General features: G+C 41.5%; 1 protein-coding gene and 1 long non-coding RNA gene across 11 annotated transcripts in view; both read left to right on the top strand.

The window, feature by feature from the left end:
• Cstpp1 (centriolar satellite-associated tubulin polyglutamylase complex regulator 1) overlaps positions 1–25,545 on the top strand; it is a 164,301-nt gene that overhangs the window by 2,485 nt on the left and 136,271 nt on the right. For 6 of the 10 annotated variants that reach the window (XM_087650864.1, XM_087650861.1, NM_001429939.1 and 3 more), the window contains exon 2: positions 22,050–22,152. Coding sequence is in view for 7 of the 10 variants with exons in the window: in XM_087650861.1 (XP_087506987.1) it covers positions 22,050–22,152 (103 nt within the window). In the remaining 3 variants the exon portion in view is untranslated. Of the gene's footprint in view, positions 1–7,800; positions 7,848–22,049; positions 22,153–25,545 lie in introns of those variants that run through there. The other 4 variants (XM_087650860.1, XM_087650865.1, XM_087650859.1 and 1 more) reach the window with 2 other exon arrangements.
• Positions 11,965–16,744, top strand: LOC148006513 (uncharacterized). Its single transcript, XR_015684490.1, has 3 exons — positions 11,965–15,237; positions 15,362–15,866; positions 15,984–16,744. It is a non-coding gene; the product is annotated as an uncharacterized LOC148006513 (long non-coding RNA).

The raw sequence follows: 25,545 nt of genomic DNA, 5'->3' as shown, positions 1-25,545 counted from the left end.
GACAGCAGCAATATAAGAAAATGCTTGTTTCTGCGCAATTTTGTAACAAAATAGACCACATTTAAAATTTCTTTAAAAATCTGTTAAGTAACAGCTTAGAGAGTATACTTTATTTGCATTTTTTATTGACAATTTTAAAAAAAGAATTATTTATGTATATGAATACACTGTTACTCTCTTCAGACAGAAGAGGGCATCAGATCCCGTTACAGGTGGTTGTGAGCCACCATGTGGTTGCTTGGAATTGAACTCAGGACCTCTGGAAGAGCAGCCAGTGCTCTTAACTGCTGAGCCATCTCTCCAGCCCCCAAGCAAAGAAATCTTTAGAAAATCAAGCTCTGTGGGTAAATTTGTGCTTGCTGCCAAATCTTCCAACCTTAGTTTGATCCTTGGAGACCCATACCGTGGAAGGGGAGAATTGACTTCCACAAGTTGTCCTTTTACCTCTACATGTATACTGAGTCCAATTCAGGCTCTAGTAAAAAGACAGACAGACACACAGACACACAGACACACACACACACACACACAGACACACACACACACACACACACACACACAGGAGGAAGGAAGGTGGAGAGAGGTGGAAGGGGGTAGGGGACCCTAATTGAATAATTAAATACTTTTTAAAAACAACAAGATGGATGGCTCCTGAGGAATGACACCCAAGGTTGACCCTCTGGACTACACACACAGTCACACAAACATACACCCACTGAACCTCCCTCATACCTGAAGTTGTCTTTTTTTTTTTTTTTTTTTTTTTTGGTTCTTTTTTTTTTCGGAGCTGGGGACCGAACCCAGGGCCTTGCGCTTCCTAGGTAAGCGCTCTACCACTGAGCTAAATCCCCAACCCCCCTGAAGTTGTCTTCATACAAAGTAAAAAGGTGATAGAACAGCTGCACATTAAAATCGATACTGATGCACATAGTGACAAGTGACTGCAGAAGGAATCATGCTGGATCAAGTTGGAATTAAAGCCAAAGAACCAAGTTCTAGTAGGAAGTATGTTGGGATCTAGGTGATGAAGAGGGACCAGAAGATCATGACTTTTGTACCCAGTGATAGCTGCTCAGACTTTATTGAGAAAAATAGGAGGTCTGGTTGCCTTATCCATAGGGAAGAAGGGAAGACCAAGATCATACATTTTGATAAGGAAACAGTAGTAAAGCTGGACATAATTGCACACACCTTTAATCCTACCACTTGGGAGACAGAGGCAGGTGAATCTCTTGAGTTTGAAGCCAGTCTGTTCTACGTAGAGAATTCTAGGTCAGCCAGGGTTTCGTAGTGAGATCCTGTCCCCCCACAAAAGAACAAGCACATTTATTAATCAGCCCAAAGGGCATGATAATTGTCTTAGTAGGGTTACTATTGATGTGATGAAACACCATGACCAAAGCAACTTGGGGAGGAAAGGGTTATGTTGCTCACTGTTCTATAGAACAGTTCATCAAAAGCAGTGAGGACAGGAACTCAAGTGGGACAGGAACCTGGAGGCAGGAATTAAGGCAAGGGCAAGGAAGGGGTGCTGCTTATTGGCTCACTCTCCCCAAATTGCTTAATTTGCTTTTTTATAGACCCCAGGACCACAGCCTAGGTATAGTAGTACCACCATCATGGTCTGGGCTTTCCCCCATCAATCTCTAATAAGAAAGTGCCCTATAAGCTTTCTTCTGGTTTCCCATGGAAGCATTTTCTTAAATGAGTTTCCTCCTGTCAGATGACTTTAGCTGGTGTCAGGGTGATATAAAACTACTCAGCAGAGTAAAAGCACATATAACTTTATATCTAATGTATAACAATGCCAACACCTATATTTGGCTAAAGATTTTATGTATTTTGTTCACTTACCCACGAGCTTGTGAAATATTTGAAAGTACTAATTCCTTGTTCAGTTCCTTGGATTTTTGCTATTTAAAGTGCATATCTCAAAGTCATGTTGTGTTGGTAGACTTGGGGCACAGAAGTTGGTCTCTTTCTAAGAGACATAAGTGCAAGACAATTTAGAGGCAATGTTGACAGTCTGTGAGTAGAGTCATTGTTTCAGAGCACTTGAAAAGTTTCAGCGTTCATGGAATTCAGCTAGTCCTTGAACCCTGGGCAAACGTTCCTTCTGCTCTGTTATATAGTTAACAGTCTTTTTTTTTTTTAAGATTTATTTATTTATTATATATAAGTACACTGTAGCTGTCTTCTGATACACCAGAGCTGTCTTCTGATACACCAGAAGAGGGCATTGGATCTCTTTACAGATGGTTGTGAGCCACCATGTGGTTGCTGGGAATTGAACTCATGACCTCTGGAAGAGCAGTCGGGTGCTCTTAACCACTGAGCCATCCCTCCAGCCCCCTAGTTAACAGTCTTAATCTGAATCTGCACATTCCTACTGCCCTACAAAGTCAAGCTACTCACTGACTTCCTCACTGTTCAGCAAATTGTGTAACTGCCAAAACACATCTGTTTATACCTAAAAACTAACCCCGCCTATTACAACTTGGTCTCTCATAGAGACATGCTATTTTGAAGCATTTGCTTTCAATGTAACAACCATTAAAAGCACTCCCTAGAAGCTGGGCGTGGTGGCACATGTCTATAATTCCAGCACTGGGGCTGCTAAGGCAAGAGGATCCTGAGTTTGAGGTCAGTATGGGTTACATAGTGAATTCTTGTCTCAAAGATAAACAAATAACATTTGAAAGCCATTCTTTTTACATTAGACGGTACTGCCTGATTTCAGATTTCAAAGCCTTGTTTATTTTTCTTAATTCACTTTGATTGACAATTTATAAATTCATTTGCATGTATAGGCCTACAACAACTAGAGAGCAAAATATTATAGACAGGAAAGCCCCCCCTCCCAAACAAAAAACAAAAACCAAAAAACCCGACCAACCAAAAAAATCAAAACTACAGCTGAGTTCTCCTGGGAAGTCTGTCTAGAAGGTTTTGGTATGGGTTACAGGGACACATATAAGTGAGTGCCCCCAGGCACTTTTCTACCTGCTATCTATGGATTCCATTTGAGTTTTTGACTATTTCTGAAGAAAACAACCTTTTATTGTATTGGATGAACTGAATTCTTTTCCACATTGACTTGGCTTAGGATCTTAAGATCATCAGGAAAGAAGATGCTCACACTGGCAGTCCAGTGTAGCAACAGAAATTGTCTTGACATCCAGGTTGAAGACAGAGCCTGGTAAGGCGATGAAGGATAGAAACTTCTATGTAGACCTTTGAGACATTTCCAGTCATGTGAAAGCTACTTATTGGAGGCGCATGCCAGCTGCTGAGGTGTGTCTGTGTATCTGCTGGGTGTGGAGAACTCTAGAGACGAAGGGAGCCTGTTCTGGACCTAGACTTACACAACCACCCACGTGCTGACCCGAGTGTGTGCGTGTGAGCCTCATTTCTTACTCCATCTAATCTGTGGAAGTGCGAGCTTTCACTTGTGCTTCAAGTTGGCTCTAATGCTCTGCAGAACCTGCTGAGGTTGGCATGGGATGGCATAAGAGCCACCTGTAGAAACCAACAATCACAGGTTACATTCTTCCTTTGAGATCTCTGCATTTAGAAGAATTACAACAATTAATAGTTTTTTCTTTAATCTCTCATTAAACTTTTTTGTTAATTTTATTCATGTTTCTGTGAAGGAGGTGGGTGGGTGTGTAGGTGTGCCAATGTGGGGTCAGAGGCCAGCTCACGGACGCAGTTTACTCCTTTCACCAAGTGGGTCCTGGACATGCATACACAAATGTGTGTACAAGTGCACACACATACACATAGATATCAAATGGCTCGTAAGTGTTGGAAAAGGGATATAATTGAGCAATCTAATTCCTGTCTACATGGTTAAATTCTGCTACAAATACATTCCATGACCCTAAAAATTGGGATCCTCAACTATTGCATAGGCTCATACAGCAAGGATCTTTGGAGTGATTCAGTTGACTCCAAAGGGTTCATTTAATATTTCCCTCACTTCTGTTTTGGTGTCTGCTTCTTGGAGGACATGAGCTAAGGCAATGTCACAGTCGTTGACATAGCCCTTACTAGCTGTACAGCCTATGCAGTCTCTCTGAGTCTTGGCACAGGTTCTGACATGGAAGTCCTTCCACCTGGAAGACTTCTAAGTGTTTCTAAACATTTTTCTTTTTTTTTGTTTTTGTTGATGCCATAACATGAGATACTTGAATGACTGCCAAAAACAGTGTTAGTTTTTGCTATTGGAGGAGTCTTGATAAATTTATTTTGTTTCAAATATAATTAGTGAGCTTTTCAAACCCAATAATATACTACAAAACATTAGTACTTAATTAGCTGAAATCTTCTTTAGAACTTAGTGTTTAGGTTGTTTGAGAAAAGAAATAAAATAAAATATAGGTGTCACACTGACTGTAAATCTTAGGAAACCAGATTAATATTGAAACAAGTCGCTTTAGAACAGCTACAGAGGTGTTGAGTCACCTCCTTCCTCTCGCTGCTCTTCCCTTCCTGGTCATCTAAAGCAAAACCAAGATGGAACAGCCTCTTAAAGGACCAGAACACGGAATGAGAGAAGTGACTGCAGATCACTGGACGGTTCTGGAGCCAGCGGCTCTTTTGGCTCTCTCCTGATTTGATCAGCAGACTCTCAGACATGGCAGGGGCAATGACTGCAGATCACTGGACGGTTCTGGAGCCAGCGGCTCTTTTGGCTCTCTCCTGATTTGATCAGCAGACTCTCAGACATGGCAGGGGCAGCAGGCAGTTCCCTTGGTGGGGTAGTTCAGAAATGTGCCCTGGGAAGTGGTTCGGGAGTTCAGCCCACACCCTCTTTCCCACCTTTCTGAGGACTCTGCAAGCTCTGTAAGCTTATTGTTGGGGGAGTGGGAGGAGCGGAAGGATTCCAAGGCTTGTGGTTTCTGACCCTTGGTCACTTCCATTTTTCCAAAATAAGTTGCAGAGTGATTTCATTGTTGTTCCAGACAGAGTTCTTTAAAAAGTTTTGACCTTGTTTATCATTTATAATTCAAGTAATAATAAAGTCTTTCAAGTTCTGTCCAAACGTTGGCAGTCATTTTTGTTCATACATACAGCATTTGCCTAGGGAAGCAGAGTAGGTAACGGTGTTTGAGAAGAGGCATTCAGGAGCCTCACTTTCTGTCCTCAACATAGTAACCTTGGTTTCCCTTGTGCATCCTTGGATTACGTCTGTTTCTGATTAGAATGTAAGCCGTGAGGGCAGGCTTTTCCAGTATCTCCTAACATTAATATAGTGGTTGGCCAAGTGAAGTGCTCAATTGTTGAATGAATGGTTTGCTGTGAGCAGCAGAATACATTTAAAAATAAATGGGAGAAAGGAATGTAGTTTAACAAACAGTTAAGGAACTCCTACCACATGAAGAGGCACCATGTCCCCGCCCCTTTTTGATGGATGGAGAAAAAGGGACAAGTGATTAAAATCTGCCCTGGATGCTTTTGGCTTTAAACTCTGATTATCCTAAGCTTCATTTCTTGGTTGATAACAGTTTCTACATCTTGGTTACCCAACAGTAAGATTTAATCAGTGTTTTAAAGATGATGTTTTTAAGAAGGAAAGAAATTACGAACAGTTTTGGGGCATGCCCATGAGATTCTGTTTCTAAGTTGTGTGCTGAGTGCTGGGCTTTGATTGACAGGAAACTTACGCTTGTCAAGTAATCCTGGGTCCTCTTTCTGGCTCTGGGATCACCCTTGTTCCACTTCCCCAGCAGCATTAGGAAATAGCTCATTCTATGATTGGAATTACAAGTCAAAACACATTTATCTGAACAGAATTTAAATGATTTATCAAAGAGAGGAGGGATTTTCCCAAACACATCTGAATTTACCCAATTACTGATCCCATTAAATATGTTTTTCTTAAGCACCTTTCTTTAAACAAAGCAATTACTGTGAAATCGTCAAATATATTTTTCATAAAACCTTTTTGAATAACTTTTGTTTGACTAGTAGGAGCCCACTAAAAGTAAATATTGCTTTAAAAGGCACTTCTTCAGGACCTTTTCTTTATTGAATTAGCTTTTAAAAGCTCTATTCTTTGGAAAGAGTAGGAGCCTTTCTGGCTGTCCTGCTGTGTGGCTCCTGCTCTTGTTAATGTTCTGGTTCTGAGATTGCAAATGATTGTGATAACACAGATTTAGCTCCTGTAATCGAAAACAAATTTGCTTGTGCCACAGGATGTCACCAGGTGTTAATTAATCTCGGACTTCTCTCACCTGGACCACTCTCTAGGCCCCAGTAAACAGACATCTGGCTGGGAGGGACAGGCCTGTGTCACATCATTGGTTTGCTGTTTTTTTTGGAAAGCCTTTTGGTTGGTCTTGCATTGGATGCATGGTTGATCCTTCTACCTCCACCTCCCAACGGTTTGGGTGTTCTGCCCCCATTGCCTCAGGGAAAAAAAAAACTCTTGTGGCAGAATTCCTCCTGTGGCCAGCTTACATACAACGTGCTCTAAATGGGAAAATTATATATTTTAAAATAGGCATGTTTGAAACAATAACACTTTTGAATGTGAACTGTACCAAAGGCCACATGTCTTTGGCTTCACTTGTCAAATGGAGAGGCTGCTGCCAGAACCACTGGGCTCCATGGTTCTCATGCCCCACAGTCCTGCAAATTGACAAATAAGCAGACAACAACACAAAGAAGTTGGGCCCATGAGAAAGTGAGGCTGGGCACTTGGGCTGCCCTCTTTTTCTCTGTGTGGAGTTCTTCCCAGCTTTGCCCCTTGTGTCTCATCTTAGATTTCCAAAAAGGAGAGATTAAATGTGTCTGGTATTTCAGTGTGTTAACTGCAAGGACAACATGAGGCTAGCACTCAGGCCACTGTTCAGCCTGTCATATGGAAGGAATTGCCTTTCAGAGGAGATTATAATTGTGTATGTAGCCACACAAATGCACATTCTGCCTGGAGAAAAATGCAGAGAAGAGGAGGCCGTATGCTGCCACTCAGGTCTCTTTGTGGAAGGCTGCATAAGAAGCCCTTACATGCCATAGTCACCTCTTTGGGGCTTAATGAGTCATCTTTGTGTGTTAGCTACTTAAAAGAAAAAAGAAAAAAGGAAAGAAGAAATGCACTCTCCCCCAAGTGAATTGCTTTTATTAGCCCTGCAGCTTTGTCTGAGAGGCTGCTTGAATATTCCTGATAACAGCATTTACAAGTCTGGTGCACAGACAGGACACAGAAAATAATCCAGCTTCTGAGTAACCAGATGAAACTTACAGAGACAAATGTAGATAACAATACTCTTTATAAACTGTGGATACATGGACTTAAATAACATACACAACACTAGTCTTTGGAAATGTGATGCGTTGAAAGTTGGCCATAGAGAAAACTAGAAGTTCAGTGCCCCTGAGTTATACACAGTTCAGACTTGAGTCTGTGATCTTGAGCAGTATGTTCTAGCTCATGTAGCATACAGCTCATGAGTGAATAGATTACCATGCTCTTTAAACTGTAGAAAATGACAAGAGGAATACTGGCACATGCCTCACAGGAGTGGGGAAAGACTGAGGAGGTAATCCTGGGGAGTTCTTTAGAGAGATGATGGTTTGTAATAAAAATTCCTGTTATTTTCCTAGATCAAATTTCCTCCAAGAAACAGAGTCAATAAGGGCTACTTCACAAAGCAGAGAAGATGAGTTATATAAGACAAGGAATCTTGATAGTAAACCATTGAATAGGTCCCAAATCATCCTTCTCAAAAGTCTATCAGCCATCAGACCTGCTGGTTGGACATGTTTCCTAATAGATAAAATGATTACCTTACAGATAAAATGAATACTTGGCTATTATGCAGAGAAGAGTGAGCATATAGGTAAGTGAAAATGAGCGAGACCTTCAGGGGAGTGGCTCTGCTTTTTTGTCTCCAAGGTCATAATACAAATGTTTTCTGCAGTCTTGTTAATATTTTCCTTGTATGGACATTGGGACCATTTGACCTTTACTGTGTAAGTGTGAAGCCCAAGGACAGGAGTTCAGATTTCCAGAACCTCCATAAATGCTAAGTGAATCCAGTAGCCCTCCTGTAACCCCAGCCTTTGGAAGGCCATGATATGAGATCGCTAGCAAGCTTGCTAGTTAGTTAGACTAGCTGGACAAGAGCTCCAGGTTCAAGTGAAAGACCCTGCTTCAATGAATAAGGTGGAGAGCCATTAAGGAAAATTTCCAGTGTTAGCCTCGGGCATCCATAGACATACACATATGCCTGTGCATCTGAACACAATGTACTATCCTGTACAATGTACTATCCATGCACACTACATACACATCTAAGAAAACTATATCCTCAGCCCTCTGTCATCTTTTATTGAGATAATTGATCTACCATAAGATTTGCCCTTTTAAATTCAATGTAATATAGAAGTCAGTGAGTTTTTTAACTATATTCATAAATTTGTACTACCACTATCATGATACAATTCCAGAATTTGTCTATGTGTGTGTGTGTATTGTATGTATATATATGTGCATGGGTGTGTACCTGTTCATACAGGGTCACATGTACAGTTGTGTATACCTGTGTGTGAAGGCTAGAGGTTGATATGGGTATCTTCTGTTATTCCTCACCTTATTTGTATGTGTATGTGTGTATGTTTGTGTATGTACAGGAGCACATGTGTATATTTTATGTGTGTGTGCTGTGTGTTTGTATATGTGCATGAGCACATGTATATGTTCTCTGTGTGTTGACACATGCCAGTTTATATATGAGGTAACAGAACAGTTCTCTCCTTCCACCATGTGGTGTCTCAATAGGGATCAAATTCAGGTCGTCAGGGTTAGTGGTAAGTGCCGTTACCTATTGAGTCATCCTATCAGCCTTATTTATCTACCTCAGCCTTTGAGACCGAGTCTCATATGCATCCAAAGCACATCAGTTTGCTAGCTTGTCTGGCAGGTGAGCTCTGGGCATGTTATAATCATGTTTTTATCAATTAACTAGGCTTAGTCAGGACTGTCTTAAGCCTTCCTTGTGCATTATCCTAACACTGCAATTCAGTGCAAATAGTTATACCATGAGATTGAGGTTCAGTTTTTATCCTACCATACAAACTTTGTGACTTTGGGCAGCTGCATTTGTAATATGGAGATAATTCAGCCTTATCTGACTCCTAGGTTGATTGTGAGGTACAAAGAGATAACGTATGTGAGAGAGTTTTGTAGTAAACGTTCAGGAGCAATTAAAATGTTGTTAAGTTGTAAACATCATTATCCTGCCATTAGACAGTGAGTATGAGGACAGCAGTGTCTTCTGGATGGTCTGCACATGCGCCATCTCATCCTCCATGTCTACACAACAGTAGGTCAAAAGGCTCTCTGGATACTTGCATCCTGATTAATCTGATCCCTTTATCTATACTTTCTAGAAAAGGTATATGGTTCAAACAAAGTAGGAAGCTGTGCATGGTGCCTTACACCTGTAATTCAAGCACTCAAGAAGCGAGGGAGGAAGATGGCTACAAACTCCAGAGTGAGTTCCAGACTAGCCTCCAGGAGAGATGAAGAGAGTGTCTTCAGGCATATAAAATGGGGGCTGGAAAGAGAGCTTGGTAGGTGAGAGAATTTACTACACTTTTAGAGCACCCAGGGTCAGGTTTTAGTACCCATGTCATGGCTTACAATCTCCTGTAACTCCAGTTCCAGGGGATGTTATGACTTCTCTGACCTCCTTGGGTTCCTGCACACATATGTAGTCCACTTAAGTCTACTTGTGTGTGCATACACATACACAAAAAATTACTATAAATCTTAATGAAAAACAAACACTAAGTAACTGCAAGGTAGAAGGTTATTTTCTTCTGGGGTAGACATACTCTATGGAAGACTTGGGTTTCTGTCACCCTTTTTATCCTAGCCATAGACCTGGTCCCTTCCTCAGAATCCATGAGGACTGAAGGAATTTATTTTTTTTAAGATTTATTTATTTTATGTATATGAGTCCACTGTAGCCATCTTCACACACCAGAAGAGGGCATCAGATCCCATTACAGATGGTTGTGAGCCACCATGTGGTTGCTGGGAATTTAACTCAAGACCTCTGAAGAGCAGTCAGTGATCTTAACCCCTGAGCTATCTCTCCAGCCCCACTAAAGAAACTTTTTTTTATCTCTTTTGGTAAATCAGGGACCTCTCTCATCATACTTACTTCTATTTTTAAGTACTTTCTAGAAGACTTAAAAGATTTTGCTTACTTAATTTAATTACATGAGCAAAGCAGCTACAAGAGAAGCTAAGAAATGTGATATTTTCATGAACCCATGTGTGTGTGGGTGGGTGTGTGGGTTGTGAAGGGAGAATGATTTATGAAAGAAAATATCACCAAGTCTGGTGACACATGCCTTTATGTGCACTTGGGAAACAGAGGCCAGCCTGTTTCAGGCCAGCAGGGCAATAAAACCCTAGCATCAACAATCATGATAAAATAAGATAAAACAGCCATAAATTTACATAATTTGTGATAGAGACTGCTATTCAAAAATTCTAGAAAACTCTTTATTCTTAGAAACACTCTAATTTGTACCTGGAGATTTGAGGAATAAGATAAAATAAAAAAGAATATGTATCCATAGAGAGATAGTAAATTATTTTGATAAAAATAAAAAGGTTTCTAGCACAAAACAAGATATTTTTCAAAAGAAATATCATCATAAGGATACTTAATAAAATTTTGAAAACTACAGTGCCAAGTAAAGTTTTAAAAGGCAGAAAATGTAAAAGTTGTGGGAGATGGAGAGGTAGTGGGCTCAATTTGACTCTCAGTGTGCACATATTTAATTCATTTTTCTTTAGCTTTTTCTTTTTTTTTTTTTTTTTTTTTTTTGCTCTCCATGGAATTACAAAATTCAGTTTTTGTCATGATTTATTTTCTTTGTACAAAAAAAAAACCCTTCAGCATTATGATTATAGATGGAAATTTGGAAAACTTCAAAGTCACATTAAGTAAGCCAAGAATTCTGCACCCTTGAATCAGGAGGGGCAGAAGGTAAGGACTATGGTTTATTTCATGTAAGATGATAGGAGTTGAACAACATGAAGTGGGGTCTTTCTGCCTCTCACACTTCTGTAACCTAGGAACAGTGATGAGGCAGTAATGAGCTGTCTGTCTTGCTGCATCCCTGCTCTCCCTTGTCTGCAGACCTCATGCAGTACTGAAGCCTGTACTTACCGAGTTCCTGACTGCAGTAACTGAGGCCATGGAAAGCACAATTGTGGGAATGGAAGGAGTACTGTGCAATCCAGAGGCCGATGGGCGGAGTCTGTGGCGAGGCTTAATTGACTTCCTGGTAGAGAGGAACAGTGGTTGGAGGACACGGAATTTGCAGGTTGGGGGTTTCAGTGGGCCATCATTATGTTGCAGAACATAATGGTAGGGAACAGAGCAGAGTGGTGGAGGAAAGATAAAAGGAAAACAGACCATGCATATCTTGGGAAGGAGAAATGTGTGCTGGTGCCACTGCTTCCTTCTTTTCTTCTTCACATAGGTGGTACAACCTCAAGGATCTATAGATGACCTTCAGGAGAGCTTTGGATGCTGTGTACTGCACATTAAATTATAGCCCCCTTTTCATGATAGAGCATCTGTATCTTAAGTCAGATGTTTATCACAGCCTAAAAGGCCACCTCATCTTTTTTGGTGTGTGTGTGCATGTGTATGCGTGTGAATATGTGTGTGTGGTGTAGTGTAGTATGCATGTGTGTATAGTGTGTGTGTGTGTGTGTGTGTGTGTGTGTGTGTGTGTGTGTCTGGTGTAGTGTTTGGGAACAGTATTTCTCATAGCTGACTCTGCTGGAGCTTACTGTGTAGCCCAGGCTGGCCTCAAACTCTTGATGATTGCCCTACCTCAGCCTCCTGAGTACTGGAATTATGGGCATAAGCCACTATGTCCAGCTCTGAAGCCTGTCACTCTTAAAAATGGATAATAAATTATCCAGATGATGAGATGGGGAGTGAGGGCCATGCCAGTGGTTCTGCAGGGCCATGTATGGGCTGGGAGTTTAGCTCGGCACTGGGGTGCTTTCCTATCATACAACAGGCTCTGGTCCATTCTATCTCCCCTTGGGAAGAAAAAAAGGTTAATTGTGTGTAATAAAAAATGTATGGAGTGGCGGGGAACTTGCCACCATATGGTTTTGAGACTTGGCTTGCCATTGGGCAAATATATATCCTTCTCAAGTCTCAGTTTCCTCCATATCAAATGGGATATCTGCCTGAATTTGTGGTACTGAAGGTTAATGATTGGCTAAGCACATGGTGCATGGCTTTGTCACACAGTAGCTGCCCACCCCTCTCAAGCTTTTTTTTCTGGTCCTGACAGTATACTTTACTTTGAAGGACTGAGCCTCACAAATCCTTCCGAGAACTCCTTAGTGATGTGCACACTCCAGAAGACCACATCTTCTCAAGTGGCTTGTTAGAGGCTCTTTCCCATGCAGATTTGCAAGCCGAGTGTGTAAAAATCACACGCTGCACTTGTTGCCTGGCAGCACGTGTCCCTGAGTGGTGGTACATGGCTTGCATTGTGATGTTATCAGCCCTGGAGCCAGCTGGCTGGACATGTACTGCCACTTGGGCTAGGGACTCCATTCCTCAGCAGAATAGCATCCAGCACTAGGGTTAACAGAAAATGACAAACCAGGCTTGGGCAAGGGAGGCGCCAGCAGAGCAGCAGGATGTCCTTTGATTTGCTTCTGTTATTTGCATGTCTTTCTTGTGATGTCTGTGAAATGCTCAGAATGACAAAGTTTTTAAAAGACCTGCTGACTCCGCCTGGAAAATGTGAAAAACCTCCCGTTTAGAGACCTATTATGTCCAGCTAGCCTGCATTTTCTATATCGGTTTCTTCATTTTTTATTAATGCAAACATTTGCATGAAGACAGAACCATTATTTCTTAAAGAGTTCATCTGCTCCTGCTGCTCACTGGCCCTGCCATGCAAGAGTACAACAGAACCTTTGTTACAGTCTCAGCAACGCTGTTTATGGACGGCGGCTTACTGAGGACTGCTTCCTGTGCTGTGGGCTTCCATTCTCTCAAAAAAGAAAATCGTTTTTTAGGAGTGAAAAGAATTTGGACTTTCTTTTATTTAGACCCTGGATGTCCAAATGACAAGTAGTCCCCAGATTTGTGAGGAACTGGTAATTGCATGGAATGCAGTTTTTCACTTCACCTTGAACATAATGAGTCTTTTAGTAACAACAGAGCGAACACGTGCTTTCTCACTGGAATAGAGAGAAGGGCACTAAAGAGGCAACGTGAAGAGTGACTGAGAAGAGGACAAAAGTAGCTTCCTGCAAGAACCCTAAGACGGAAGCAGAGTGTTTGAGCCTGGTGTTTCCCACCTGGGAAGACAGGCCTGCACTGGATAGACTAACACCACAGTTTATAAACAGTGGGCACAGTTTACATAGTCAGTCAGTAAACATTCGAATGACTATTGTGTGGAGGATGCTGAATGATCCTGAGTGTTAAAGGGGATAGAAGGAAAATGAGTCATGCTATCTATCCATCTTTAAAAGCAAGAGGTCTAACAAAAGGTGCTGTGTGTGGGTAGCAGGAATAAGGCAGCGTCCAGGAGAAGGTGCCAAGGGTCTATCTAGAATAGGTGTTAGAGGGCTCCGAAAGTGAAAAGATTGTTTCTAGTTAGAGAAGAGTCAGGGATCACTTCCTGAGGATGAGAGAGTATGTTTGAACTGGGCCTGGTGGGAAATGTAGGATTGATTGCCTATTACAACATTCCTAAAAGTAACGGGTCAACGGTTACTGGTTTTGGTAAAATAGATCTAAAGTATGTTTTCATAGGGTATTTCCGAAATGCTTTATACCATTACCGTAGAGGAATGCCAAATGTTAGCATGAGCTTCCTGAGTAAACTGGGGCCTCCCTGTCTAGCCTGTGCTATTCAGTCACTCACCCATGCTGTCCCTGTGCACGTTGGCTTGGGCCTCTGGGGCTTCTATAAATATCTACAATGGCCTCCTTTGCTTTTGTAACAGAAATAGAAATGACTGGGATTACCATGAATTGTTACAGCCATGTCCATAAGCAGGATGTGGACAGCTCTTAGTGGGGATTTGACAGGTGAGCCTGCCATTTGAAAAACAATCTCTCTCTTAAGACAGTGGCTTTCAGGGTTGGGGATTTAGCTCAGTGGTAGAGCGCTTGCCTAGGAAGCGCAAGGCCCTGGGTTCGGTCCCCAGCTCCGAAAAAAAAAGAACCAAAAAAAAAAAAAAAAAAAAAAAAGACAGTGGCTTTCTCCTCACAGGGCAAAATGTCAGGGATCCTAAGACCATGAGTGTTTAGCCAACTTAGCTGAGAACCCGTCTGTATGCTGTTGTCGAACTGTTTTCTAAGTGCCAGCCTGTTTGTAAAAGCACTTTAAACATAAAATACAAGGTAAATTATTAAGGATTACATTAGTATCTTATTGCCATTATCACTAACTTGAATTAAATCTCACATTGTCTAAGTAGAAACTTTGTGAATTTAATCATGATGTGTAAATTGCACATCATGGTACATGTGTAGAGGTCAGAAGACAACTTTTGGAAGTTGTCACACCCAAGAACTACAGCTCGAGGTAACTATATTGAACAGTTAATTCTTTCCTTCTGACTTTACTGTTCTCTGCCTGACATAACATTGTAAGCGGCATGTGACCAACCCCAAGATTACCAATTTGGGTTTGAAACTAAAACCTATCGTGTGCTCTAGAGAGAATAAATTTATGCAGGTTGACTTGATTAACTGTATTGCTCCTTTGATAACTATCTTTACAAAGCTTTTGTCATGACAGTTATAACCTGGTTCTTCATGAGTTCCTTAGTTATAACTGTGGGAAATGTAAATGTCATGCTAGAGTCTTCTGTCTAGGAAGTACATTCTGTTATAATCAACTAACTGAACACTCCAAGTACTGAATTGCTAGGGAAGCCTTAAAAAGAGATTCTGTAGTTCCTGGTGCTTGGCGTTCTGGACTCTAACCTACTAATTCTGTATTATGAGATTTAGTCTGGAAATGCTTTGGCTTTGGAATTTAAGCGCTTAGGCCTTAATTGGCATCCCCAAAATATACCACCAGTTTTAGGGAAGGAGACGAGAAGGGAGAATTAATGGCTGACCAGAGACTGTTTTAACGTGGGATTCTCAGTTCTGCACATGTATGAAGTGGTCCAATGCCTCTTTGGACTGAGTGAAATAGATTTCAGTTTTTTTTTTTTTTTTTTTTTTTTTTGGTTCTTTTTTTCGGAGCTGGGGACCGAACCCAGGGCCTTGTGCTCCCTAGGTAAGCGCTCTACCACTGAGCTAAATCCCCAGCCCCTAGATTTCAGTTTTTTATCCTCTGCTTTAGTCACCTTTTGTTTTCTGGTCAGCAGAGATAACATTAGCTTGTGTGTTTTGTTTGTGCCTTGTCCGCTTCTGGTGTGCCTTTGTGTAAATGAGTATGACTAGCTATGTAGCTGCATTCTGATGGTTTAGCTACAAAGAAGTGATGTATTAGTTTTGTCTGTTTTATAATTAACTTTTTTCCCCCTGAGATAGAGTTTCTCTGTGTCACCTTGGCTGTCCTGGAACTTTGAAGGCTGGCCTCAAACTCAGAGATCTGCTTGCCTCAGCCTCCCAAGTGCTGGGATTAAAGGCACGTGCCACCAGGCCAGACAATTAACTATTAATGTAAAAGATTGCGCTTTGCTGGAAAGGAAGTATGTACCTTTGGGAATACCAAAGGGTACATTAGTTTTATAGTGTTTTATGAAAGTTAACCAGACATCAAGTGAAAATAACAATGTGTGTTCATATTTTTGTCATTTAGACAAAACAAAGCAAAACCAGAATGTGTATTTCTTTTTTTTTTTTTTTTTTTGGTTCTTTTTTTCGGAGCTGGGGACCGAACCCAGGGCCTTGCGCTTCCTAGGTAAGCGCTCTACCACTGAGCTAAATCCCCAGCCCCAGAATGTGTATTTCTAAATATTTAGAAAATATTTTATTAATGCTAGGCACCGATGATAAATGCCTTTATTCCCAGCACTTGGGAAGCAGAGGCAGGCAGATCGAGGCCAGACTCACTTGTCTACACAGTGAGTTCCAGGACACCGAAGTCTACACAGAGAAACCCTGTCTCAAAAAAAAAAAAAAATAGACAGGAGGATTCAAAACATTTATTTGTTCGTTCATTTGTTTGTTTATTTATTGTGTGTGGGGGACAGAGGTGTGAACATGATGTGTAGAGGTCAGTCGACAGCTTTTGGAAGTTGTCACACTCAGTTAACCCAAAGGCACACCAGAAGTCCATTCTTCCCTTCTACTGTGTGGGTCTTGGGGACTGTACTCAGGTCAGGCTTGGTGGCAGCACCCTGCGTGAGCCATCCTGCTAGCCCAAATCTATGTTCCTGAAAGTGCTGTTCTTAGGGTGAGGAATGCAGCTCAGTAGGAATGCTTGTCTTCCATGTCCCAAACCCTGGGTGCCACAAAACTGCCTGTAGTGCTGTGTACATTCAGGCTGACGAGGAGGCAGGAGGATCAGAAGTTCAAGGTCATCCTACATAGTGAGTTCAAGGCCTGCCTGGACTATATGAAACCCTGCCTCAAGAAGAAAAGTAGAGGGGTTGGGTGATTTAGCTCAGTGGTAGAGCGCTTGCCTAGGAAGCGCAAGGCTCTGGGTTCGGTCCCCAGCTCCGACAAAAAAGAACCAAAAAAAAAAAAAAAGAAGAAGAAAAGTAGAAAAAGGAACAACGAGGTTGCTATCCTGTGGCTAGTATGCAGCTTTTCTGTGTCATCTGAACCCCTAAGCAAAATTAGAGCATGTGATCGAAAGCCTAGAGATGTTTATTAAAATTAGAGTGTGTGATTCAAATCCAAGCGGTGTTTATTAAAGGGTAAAGGCCTGCAAATGACTCAGCTGTCTAATTTATCCACATAAGCTTCATTTCCCATATTAATAGTGAAGAGCTAAGAATACATGTGAGAAGGGACAAATGGAAGGTTTGGGGTCTTTCTGATTATTTTTCTTCCCCCTCCCTCCTCCTTCCTCCTCGTTTTGTTGAGAGAGAGTTGTAGTGTAGCCCTGGTTGGTCTTGAATTTGTAACAGTCCTCTTGCCTCTGTCTCCTGTGTGCTGGAATTCCAGGAGAAACTAACTTCCTCTTTGCTTTTGGGAGGTGGGAAAGTCATTTGTGTGGAAGAACTTCCACTTCTGAGTCACGGCTAAGTGTGAATCCCAGCTCTGCCTGGTGCACAGGCTTCAGTGGGCTCCCTGACCTCTCTCTGCTGCAAAGCAGACTCTGTTGCCTACTTCACTGAGCTGTGTGGGAATCAAATGTGCTCCTTTTTCTCATTTCCTCATCCCCTTTGGTCAAGGGCAATTGGTTAAGTGTGAGCTAAGATCAAAGATGTTCCTATAGATGATGAAATAGCAGAACACACTGTTTCCTAGGCCCAAGATAATACCAAGAAAGATGGGAGATCCAGATAATAAGTCTAGAGATCTGGTAACTTGTGAATCCGCTTAGCTGTTTTACTTCACAGGATCATATATTGTATGATGTCAGTAACTTACTAAGATACTGAACAAGCAGTTCACAGGATAGGCTGGTGGCTAAATAAGTGGACTTAGTTTCCTCATCCTAAAGTACAGCTTGAATTTAGTTCAGCAGACATGTGTGCTAACCAGCATTTGAGCCTCAAAAATTCAAAGACAAAGGGTGCTTCAAAAAGGACTACAAGTATAAAAGGGAAAGCCAGGGTTAAGATACATATGTATACACTCTACCTTTTCTTACAGCTTATTTCCTTAGATTTATTGGTAGCACGAGTAGTAACTCATTAATATATTCCTGGTAAGACTTGTTTACTCAAGTGTTGAGACTGTTTTAAATGATAATTTAAAAATGAAAATGGTGTAACTGATGTAGGTGGAAATTCTAGACCCCTCAAGCAAGAATTTCCAAATGGGCTTCCTTATCATTTAATTGTGAAATTAACAGCCTGCACTTTGATGGTATTTATGTTTGGGAAGAGGGTAAAAGGGAACCATTTTGGACTTTCCCATGTAAATTAGGGCTTTCTGAGTAATTAGCAGCTAATAAGTGAATGCTTCCCACAAGTTTAAAAGCTGCAGCTAAAGTGGGTATATGATTATATAAGGTATTATAGATACAGAAATCTTTTTTGGCATTCATTTTTTGAGCAGTGTCCCTCTACATAGCCCTGGCTGTCCTGGAACTCATAATATAGATCAGGCTGGCCTCAGACTCACAGAGATCCATATGCCTCTTTCAAGTTGCTGGGATTAAAGGCGTGTGCTACCATGCCTTTGTTGGTAAATGTAAAATCTTATGTAGCCTTTAAATCTTTGAACATAATTTGTTAGTATACTTGAATGGATAAACAGGACTTTATATAAGTGGTCAGGAAGCTAATGTCTATCAAATGCTATGTGGCAGATACTATACTGAGATGATTACATTTTTGAATCCTTAATGCCAGCAGTAAGGTTCTGTTTTTGCAGAATTAATTTTGCAGAAAGAGCAGAGAAGTTAGGTAAGGCACGTATAGGTGGCCCGACTCATGTGTTCTGCTTTAATCTTAAAGTCAGTATGTAGCAACAACAGTATCATCAGGATGTGTTGCTTTCTGCACACTCCAGGTATTTTCTAATGCTATAGTTTATTATCAGATACATTTTTAGTTCCAAACATTTTAAAGCAGGGAGGGTGATCAGCATATCTAAGGGAACATATCTAAGGAAACATATCTAAGGGAACAGCATATCTAAGGGAACAGAGGCAAGATGGTTCTGACCTGGTTTCTGTCACTCCCTTGGTTCGTGTACGGATCAGTCAATGTTTACTTACACTTTGATTTACTTGGGTTTTTCATTTTAGCATGATGAAGGTATAAGTGCCTATCTCAGACAAAGCTGCCTGATCATGACATGTGCAGCTAGGCGTTAATGGGGATTTCAGGGCAGTGAAGCCTTATTGGTACAGGTTAGAAGACTTAATCCTGATCGTGTTCTGGAAGTCACAGCACAGCAGAAGAGGAAAAGCCAGTCTGAAATGTGTTTCCTTTTCCAAAAAGGCAGCTCAGGTGCCCAGCTATCTTTCCCCTCCGGGGGTGCAGGTGCGCTGTTTGAATTCTTTAATCACTCACATAAATTAAAGCTTATTCCTTTGCATTTACAAAGCAGAACAAAGGAGCACTCTCCACGTTCACTGCCAGGCAAGAAGAGCCTTGGACTTACTATGTCTCATTGAAGTTTGATCAACTGTAAGGATTTTCCGGGGTTGGGTGGTAACTTAACCACAGAGAGAGCCCCAGACTGATAAGATGCAGGTGAGGAAACCAGGGAGAGCAATTAGAGAGCGCTTCAGCCTTGGTCTGTGACTGGGTGGAATTCCCACACACCGCAGAGCCTCTGCTCCTGTCTCTGTGGTTTTTTAACTCCTACCTTTCACTCCGATTAAAGAAAGAGCCAGCACTTTCTAGTTCCACTTTGTGACCTGCGAAGGGGTGGGGTGAATACTTTGTAGTAGAGCAGTTCTTGGTTAGACACTCAGAAATCCATAGACAAGTCCTGACTTCACATAGGTGCCGATTGGTATGCAGGCAGGGACAGGACAGAAGGGTGCTCACACACGTGACACCCATGTATGTACACGTATGCCACAGTTCTCGTAGACAGGACTGCACCACACCCCTCAGGCGATTTTGCTACACTCATGCCTTATGTTCTATGTGGAATAAGTGTGACTGACTTCTGTGGCTGATGGTAAAGTGTCAGTGATGAGGCACTTGAGAAAAGCATGAATGTTTGAACAAGACAAACCTTGTTGTTCTTTTTTTATTTTTGTAAATCTCAGGTTCTCTCACTATACTAGCTCTAATCTTGAGAGGATTGCTTTAATTTGTCAAGTCTCAGCTATCTTAACTGTAAAGTAGACGTCCACAAATAGCCTGTCATAAGATTGTTGCTAATATTAAATAAAATAATGCATTATAATAATCAGTACATTTTCTGGCATATTGCTCAATAAGTTCGATAGGGGCTCAAAAATGGTAGACTAAGTGTCTGACTGGAAGATATTTAGCTTGTATTAGTAAACCAGTACAATCCCACTCCCCTCCAGTTTATTTCCAAAAAAAAAAAAAAAAAATCCATCCCCCTCCCCCCCAAGATGAGAAGACTTTGATTCTAACTACTATTAAAACACTCCTTTTAGTCCCTGGAGCTAGGAAGGAGAAGCACCAGGATTTGCTTCTAAGTAGAAGCTCTTTCCTTTTTGCAATCAAAGGGTCGGGGGAGGATACTGGATTCTTGTACTAGCCTTAGGTGCAGGTAAGTCATCAAAACCCGCAGAGCCCGAGGAAGGAAGAGTTTTGTAAGATCAGTGTTTTTTTTTTTTTTTTTTTTTTTTTTGGTTCTTTTTTTTCGGAGCTGGGGACCGAACCCAGGGCCTTGCGCTTCCTAGGTAAGCGCTCTACCACTGAGCTAAATCCCCAGCCCCGTAAGATCAGTGTTAAGTGGGTAGAAGAAGGGGACACAGCAGAGGTAGAAAGGTGGCTGTATTTTAATATTAGTCTGCTGTATTTTTTCAGTTTAATATACTTGATTATGATTAATATTTTGAAAACAGTGCTAGAATTTGACATAGATTATTTCACAGCTGCTCTCGAGACTATCTGACATGCATCTTCACTTTTTTTTCTGTCTCTTTTTACTGTGGAACTAAATTACACAGCTTTGTACACTTGATAAAGCCTAAATCAAGTATAAGTTAAGTAACTATTCAAAATTAAGCTTCAAAAGGCAGTTACTCAGGGGTTGGGGATTTAGCTCAGTGGTAGAGCGCTTGCCTAGGAAGCGCAAGGCCCTGGGTTCGGTCCCCAGCTCCAAAAAAAAAAAAAAAAAAAAAAAGGCAGTTACTCAAACTCAGGTCCTTCTAACAGTCATGTACTCTTACACCAGGGACAGAGGTACATGTCCTTAATCCCAATACTCAGGAGGCAGAGGCAGGCAGATCTCTGTGAGTTCTAGGCCAAACCAGTCTACATAGTGATTCCCAACTAGCCTCTCGTTTCAAAAAGCCAAATTAAAAGTCAAACCTGTCTATCTAAGACCATGTTTTTAAAAAATTAAATTAATATATGTTAATTATGGCACAAATTAACAGACTTTACTGTGACTTTTCTCATACTCTGTTCTTCTACCTTCTGTGTCCCACTCCCTTTTGACCCTCTTCTTAGTCCATAACAGTCTCCTTGATACTTTGTTTTTCTGAGTTGAGCTTATTTTGACAAGCCTGTGCTTAGTTCACACATTTCTTAGTCACAACAAATGCAGGTTGTATGTATACCATAAAAGTATATCTAGGGGCTGGAGAGATGGCTCGGTGGTTAAGAGCACTGACTGCTCTTCCAGAGGTCCTGAGTTCAAATCCCAGCAACCACATGGTGGCTCACAACCATCTGTAATGGGATCCAATGCCCTCTTCTGGTATGTCTGAAGACAGCTACAGTGTACTCATATACATAATAAATAAATAAATCTTCATAAAAAAGTATATCTAATAATTTATTGCTATTTCCCAAGGTTAATGATACAAATCTGTAACAGCACTGAAATTTTCATGGTCCCTAACCTTTTCCAGTGATGTTTTAAAATTAAATCTGAATTTTCTTTAGAATCGGATCATCCATTTCTTGAAATACATTTTGACCATGCACAGTTGGAAAAGGGTAGAAGATGTAGAGGAAAGAGTGGAGCTGAAACTCTTAGTTATTGAAAATAAGAATGAACAGTGGGAATGACAGCTAGTCAGGCCTCAGTAGGTCATGTTCTGCACTCATTTCCTTCACCCTTTAGCACCATAGCTCAGTTACGGCCAGCAAGCTTTGCCTCTGTTCTAGTCCACTCCCCCAGGTCAGAGATAACACCTTGACTTACATGGCCTCTCATTGGGATTGAGAGGACTTTTTGTTATTTTAATCTCTCCCATTTTCTCTTTCCTTCTGTTTGCAGCTCAGCGACATGTCCTCACGTACATGGAGGATGCAGTGTGTCAGCTGCTAGAGAACAAGGAGGATATTAGCCAGTATGGCATTGCCCGGTTCTTCACTGAATAGTGAGTACATGAATGCTTTGCTAATTGAGCAGGCACAAAGGAGGTACTTGGAAGCAGGCAGGAATGTGGTGGTTTGAATAGGTTTGGCCCCCATAGATTCATGTGTTTGAATGCTTGGCTCACAGAGAGTGGCACTACTGGGAAGTATGGACTTACTGGAGTAGATGTGACCTCGTTGGAGGAAGTATGCATTGTGCGTGTGGGCTTTAAGGTCTCCTATGCTGAAGCTCTGCCTGCCTAGTGTGGAATCTAATATCTGCCTGGCTGTCTTCTCATCAAAATGTAGAACTCTCAGCTCCTCCATCACCGTGTCTGCCTGGAACTGTCTTGCTTTCCACCTTGATGATACTGGATTAAACCTCTGAAATTGTAAGCCAGCCCCAATTAGATACTAGCTTTTATAAGAATTACTTTGGTCATGGTTTCTATGTAGCAATAAAACTCTAACAAAGACAGGAGTTGGTAACAGGAGTGGAGTATTGCTGTGATAGGACTGACAATGCTTTTGCTTTAAGGAATGAGAATTTTGGGACCTTGAATTAGGAAAGTAGTAGAATGTTTTAAGTGGGGCTTAACAGGCTACACTAATAACAGCATGGAAGACAGTGGTCCCGAGAGTGAGTTAACCTGGGAGCCTGGCTCAGGAGCTTTCAGAGGAGAAGAATTTTAGTATGTCGCCTAGCGATCGTTCTTGTGATATTTTGGTGAAGAATGTGTCTGCTTTTTGCCCTTGTCTGAAGAGTCTGCCTGAGGCTAAGGTAGAGAGATTAGTTTACTTGTATTGACAAATCTCAAAACATTTCTCAATTAGTGATCAATGGAGGGGCCAAACCTATTATGGGTGGTGCTATCCCTGGTCTGGATAAGTTCTATAAGAAGATAGTGACTTGAGGTGCCAGGGTGGATTGGTTCCCCAGGAGAGACCACCCACTTCTTAGATGTGAAGGGGAGGGGCCATGTGGGGGGGGACTGGGAGGAGGGGTGGCAGTGATCAGGATGTAAAGTGAATAAATGAATAAATTAATATAGTAAAAAAAAAATAAAAGAAGGCATGCTGAGCAAGCCAGGGAAGCAAGCCAGGGAAGCAAGCCAGTAAGCAGCACCCTCCATGGCCTCTGCTTCAGCTTCTGCCTTCAGGTTTCAGCCCTGCCTGAGTTCCTGTGCTGACTTCCTCCAATGATGGATTGTGATCGGAAAGTGTAAGCCAAATAAGCCCTTTCCTTCCCAACTTGCTTTTTGGTCACAGCATTTCATCACAGCAATAAAACCCTTACCAAGAAAATGAACAACAATAATAATAGATTAGGTCATTGATGATGGTGAGGTAGCGAGAAATCTCAATCAATCAGGTTGGTTGAGAGCTGTTCAACATGAATAGGAGCAAGAATATGTCTTTGGTGCAGCTCCTCTGTGTGTCTATGAATGGTCAAGACTGTAGTAATTTTTTGATCCATTAGGTGTGTTTAGGTTCCTTGACTTTTGTTTGTTAGTTTCCCTTTTAAGGTTGACAATCTGTTTTTAAATTTATGTGTATTAGTGTTTTGTCTACATGAGTATCTGTGTACCATGTGCATGTCTGATGCCCATGGATGCCAGAGAGTGTAGAACTGGAATTATAGATGGTTGTGAGTCACCATGTGATGCTAGGAATTGACCCAGGGTCCTCTGCAGTGGTGGCTGGTGCTCTTAATCACAGAGCCAGCTCACTAGCCCCATCCTCTTAGGATTTTTAACTTTCCCCTTTATTCACAACTCTCTCTCTCTGATTTCCTTTATTTGGTGATTGTGTTCATGGCTGCTTTTTCTCATGGACTTGATTTGGATGCCGTGCCTGTGCACTTTTCTTTTCACAGAATGTTGTACTAGTTGCTTAATGATTATATATTTTTAAAAGCTCATTGTAAAGGACACACTGAGTGTCTGAAAGGGACTGTGATTACCATTTTAAGAATATCACCAAACAATTTTTAAGCTAATCAGTTTAAAACACTTTAATATTCATAAAAGGGTATGCTAAAGAAACACAGGTGGGGTTAATTTTATTGGTTATTTTATATTTATTACTATTACTATTTTTTTTTAAATTTATTTATTATATATATAAGTACACTGTAGTTGTCTTCAGACACACCAGAAGAGGGCATCAGATCTCATTACAGATGGTTGTGAGCCACCATGTGGTTGCTGGGATTTGAACTCAGGACCTCTGGAAGAGCAGTCAGTGCTCTTAACCGCTGAGCCATCTCTCCAGCCCTACTATTACTATTAATATGCCCCTTTTCTTGTGTTTTTGGGACATTCTAAGAAAGGGGGAGTTAATCTCTGACAGCTTCTATCTCCCTTGACTATAAAGGTGTCTTTTTCCACTCCCAGGTCTTCAGAGACTCTTTGGACATCAGACAGCTGTTCTAATGGTCCAAACAATGTGGGTTGTTATTAAAGGAATATCTGGCCCTCCCTAGGTCTTTTGCTGTGCTAGAGTTCTCAGAAATAAAATGGATGAAATGTAGATTTCTTTTTTCTTCTCCTTTCTTCATTTAGCTTCCTTCCTTCTGTTCTCCTCCCTCCTCCTTCCTTTCCTTCTCTTTTCTCTTCCCTTCCCTTCCCTTCCCCTTCCCTTCCCTTCCCTTCCTTCCTTCCCTCCTTCCCTCCTTCCTTTCTTTGTATGGTACTGTGGATGGAACCTGGTGTCTTTCTTATGTTAAACAAGCGTTCTAACAATGAACCACTTTCCCAGCCTTAACATCCAGATGTTTTTATACACTGGAATTTTAAGTTTCCAGAGGATAACCCAGTTTCTTGAGAAGAGAGCTAGTCTCCTTCCTCAGTCTTCTACAGGATGCTGAGGTAGAGACAGGGCGCTTGTTTGTTCTCATGGTGTGGGCTGAGTCGACCAAGGGGCAGAGGATAAAGCCTGAGATTGCATAGCCATGCTTGCCGTTACCGACCTGACAAGGTTCGGGTTTCTAGGCCATTTAATCTGTACCAGCTCCTTGGCAGCTCTTTGCCATGTGAAACATGAGTCATCTGGGGAATGCACCCTGGCCTTCCTCCATTCTTCCCCGCCCCCATCTCCTTTATATGTCTCCCACTGTTGTGCAGGAGTCCTGTGGGTAGGGATTGTGTCTCTCCATCTTTGCGTTCCAGTATGCGCGTGGTGTGTGCTAGCTCATAAAGCTGTCGGTAAAAGTGTTAGTAAACGTGTCTTGATCAGTAACAATCTACATTTTATGCTCTGGCATATTTGTCTGCGACTCTTACTCTTGATCCTCTTATACTCTTTTCTCCCCACCTCCACTCTATAGTTGATTTCAGAGGGCAAAGCTCTATATTCTTCTCTTCAAAAATTGTAGAAGGCATGTCTCCATTTGGATTTCAGAAATCAAACTTCAC

The sequence above is a fragment of the Rattus norvegicus genome, chromosome 3 (genome assembly GCF_021556685.1).
Source record: "Rattus norvegicus strain SHRSP/BbbUtx chromosome 3, alternate assembly SHRSP_T2T, whole genome shotgun sequence".
NCBI lineage: Eukaryota > Metazoa > Chordata > Mammalia > Rodentia > Muridae > Rattus > Rattus norvegicus.
This window is presented reverse-complemented; position numbering and strand designations above follow the sequence as displayed.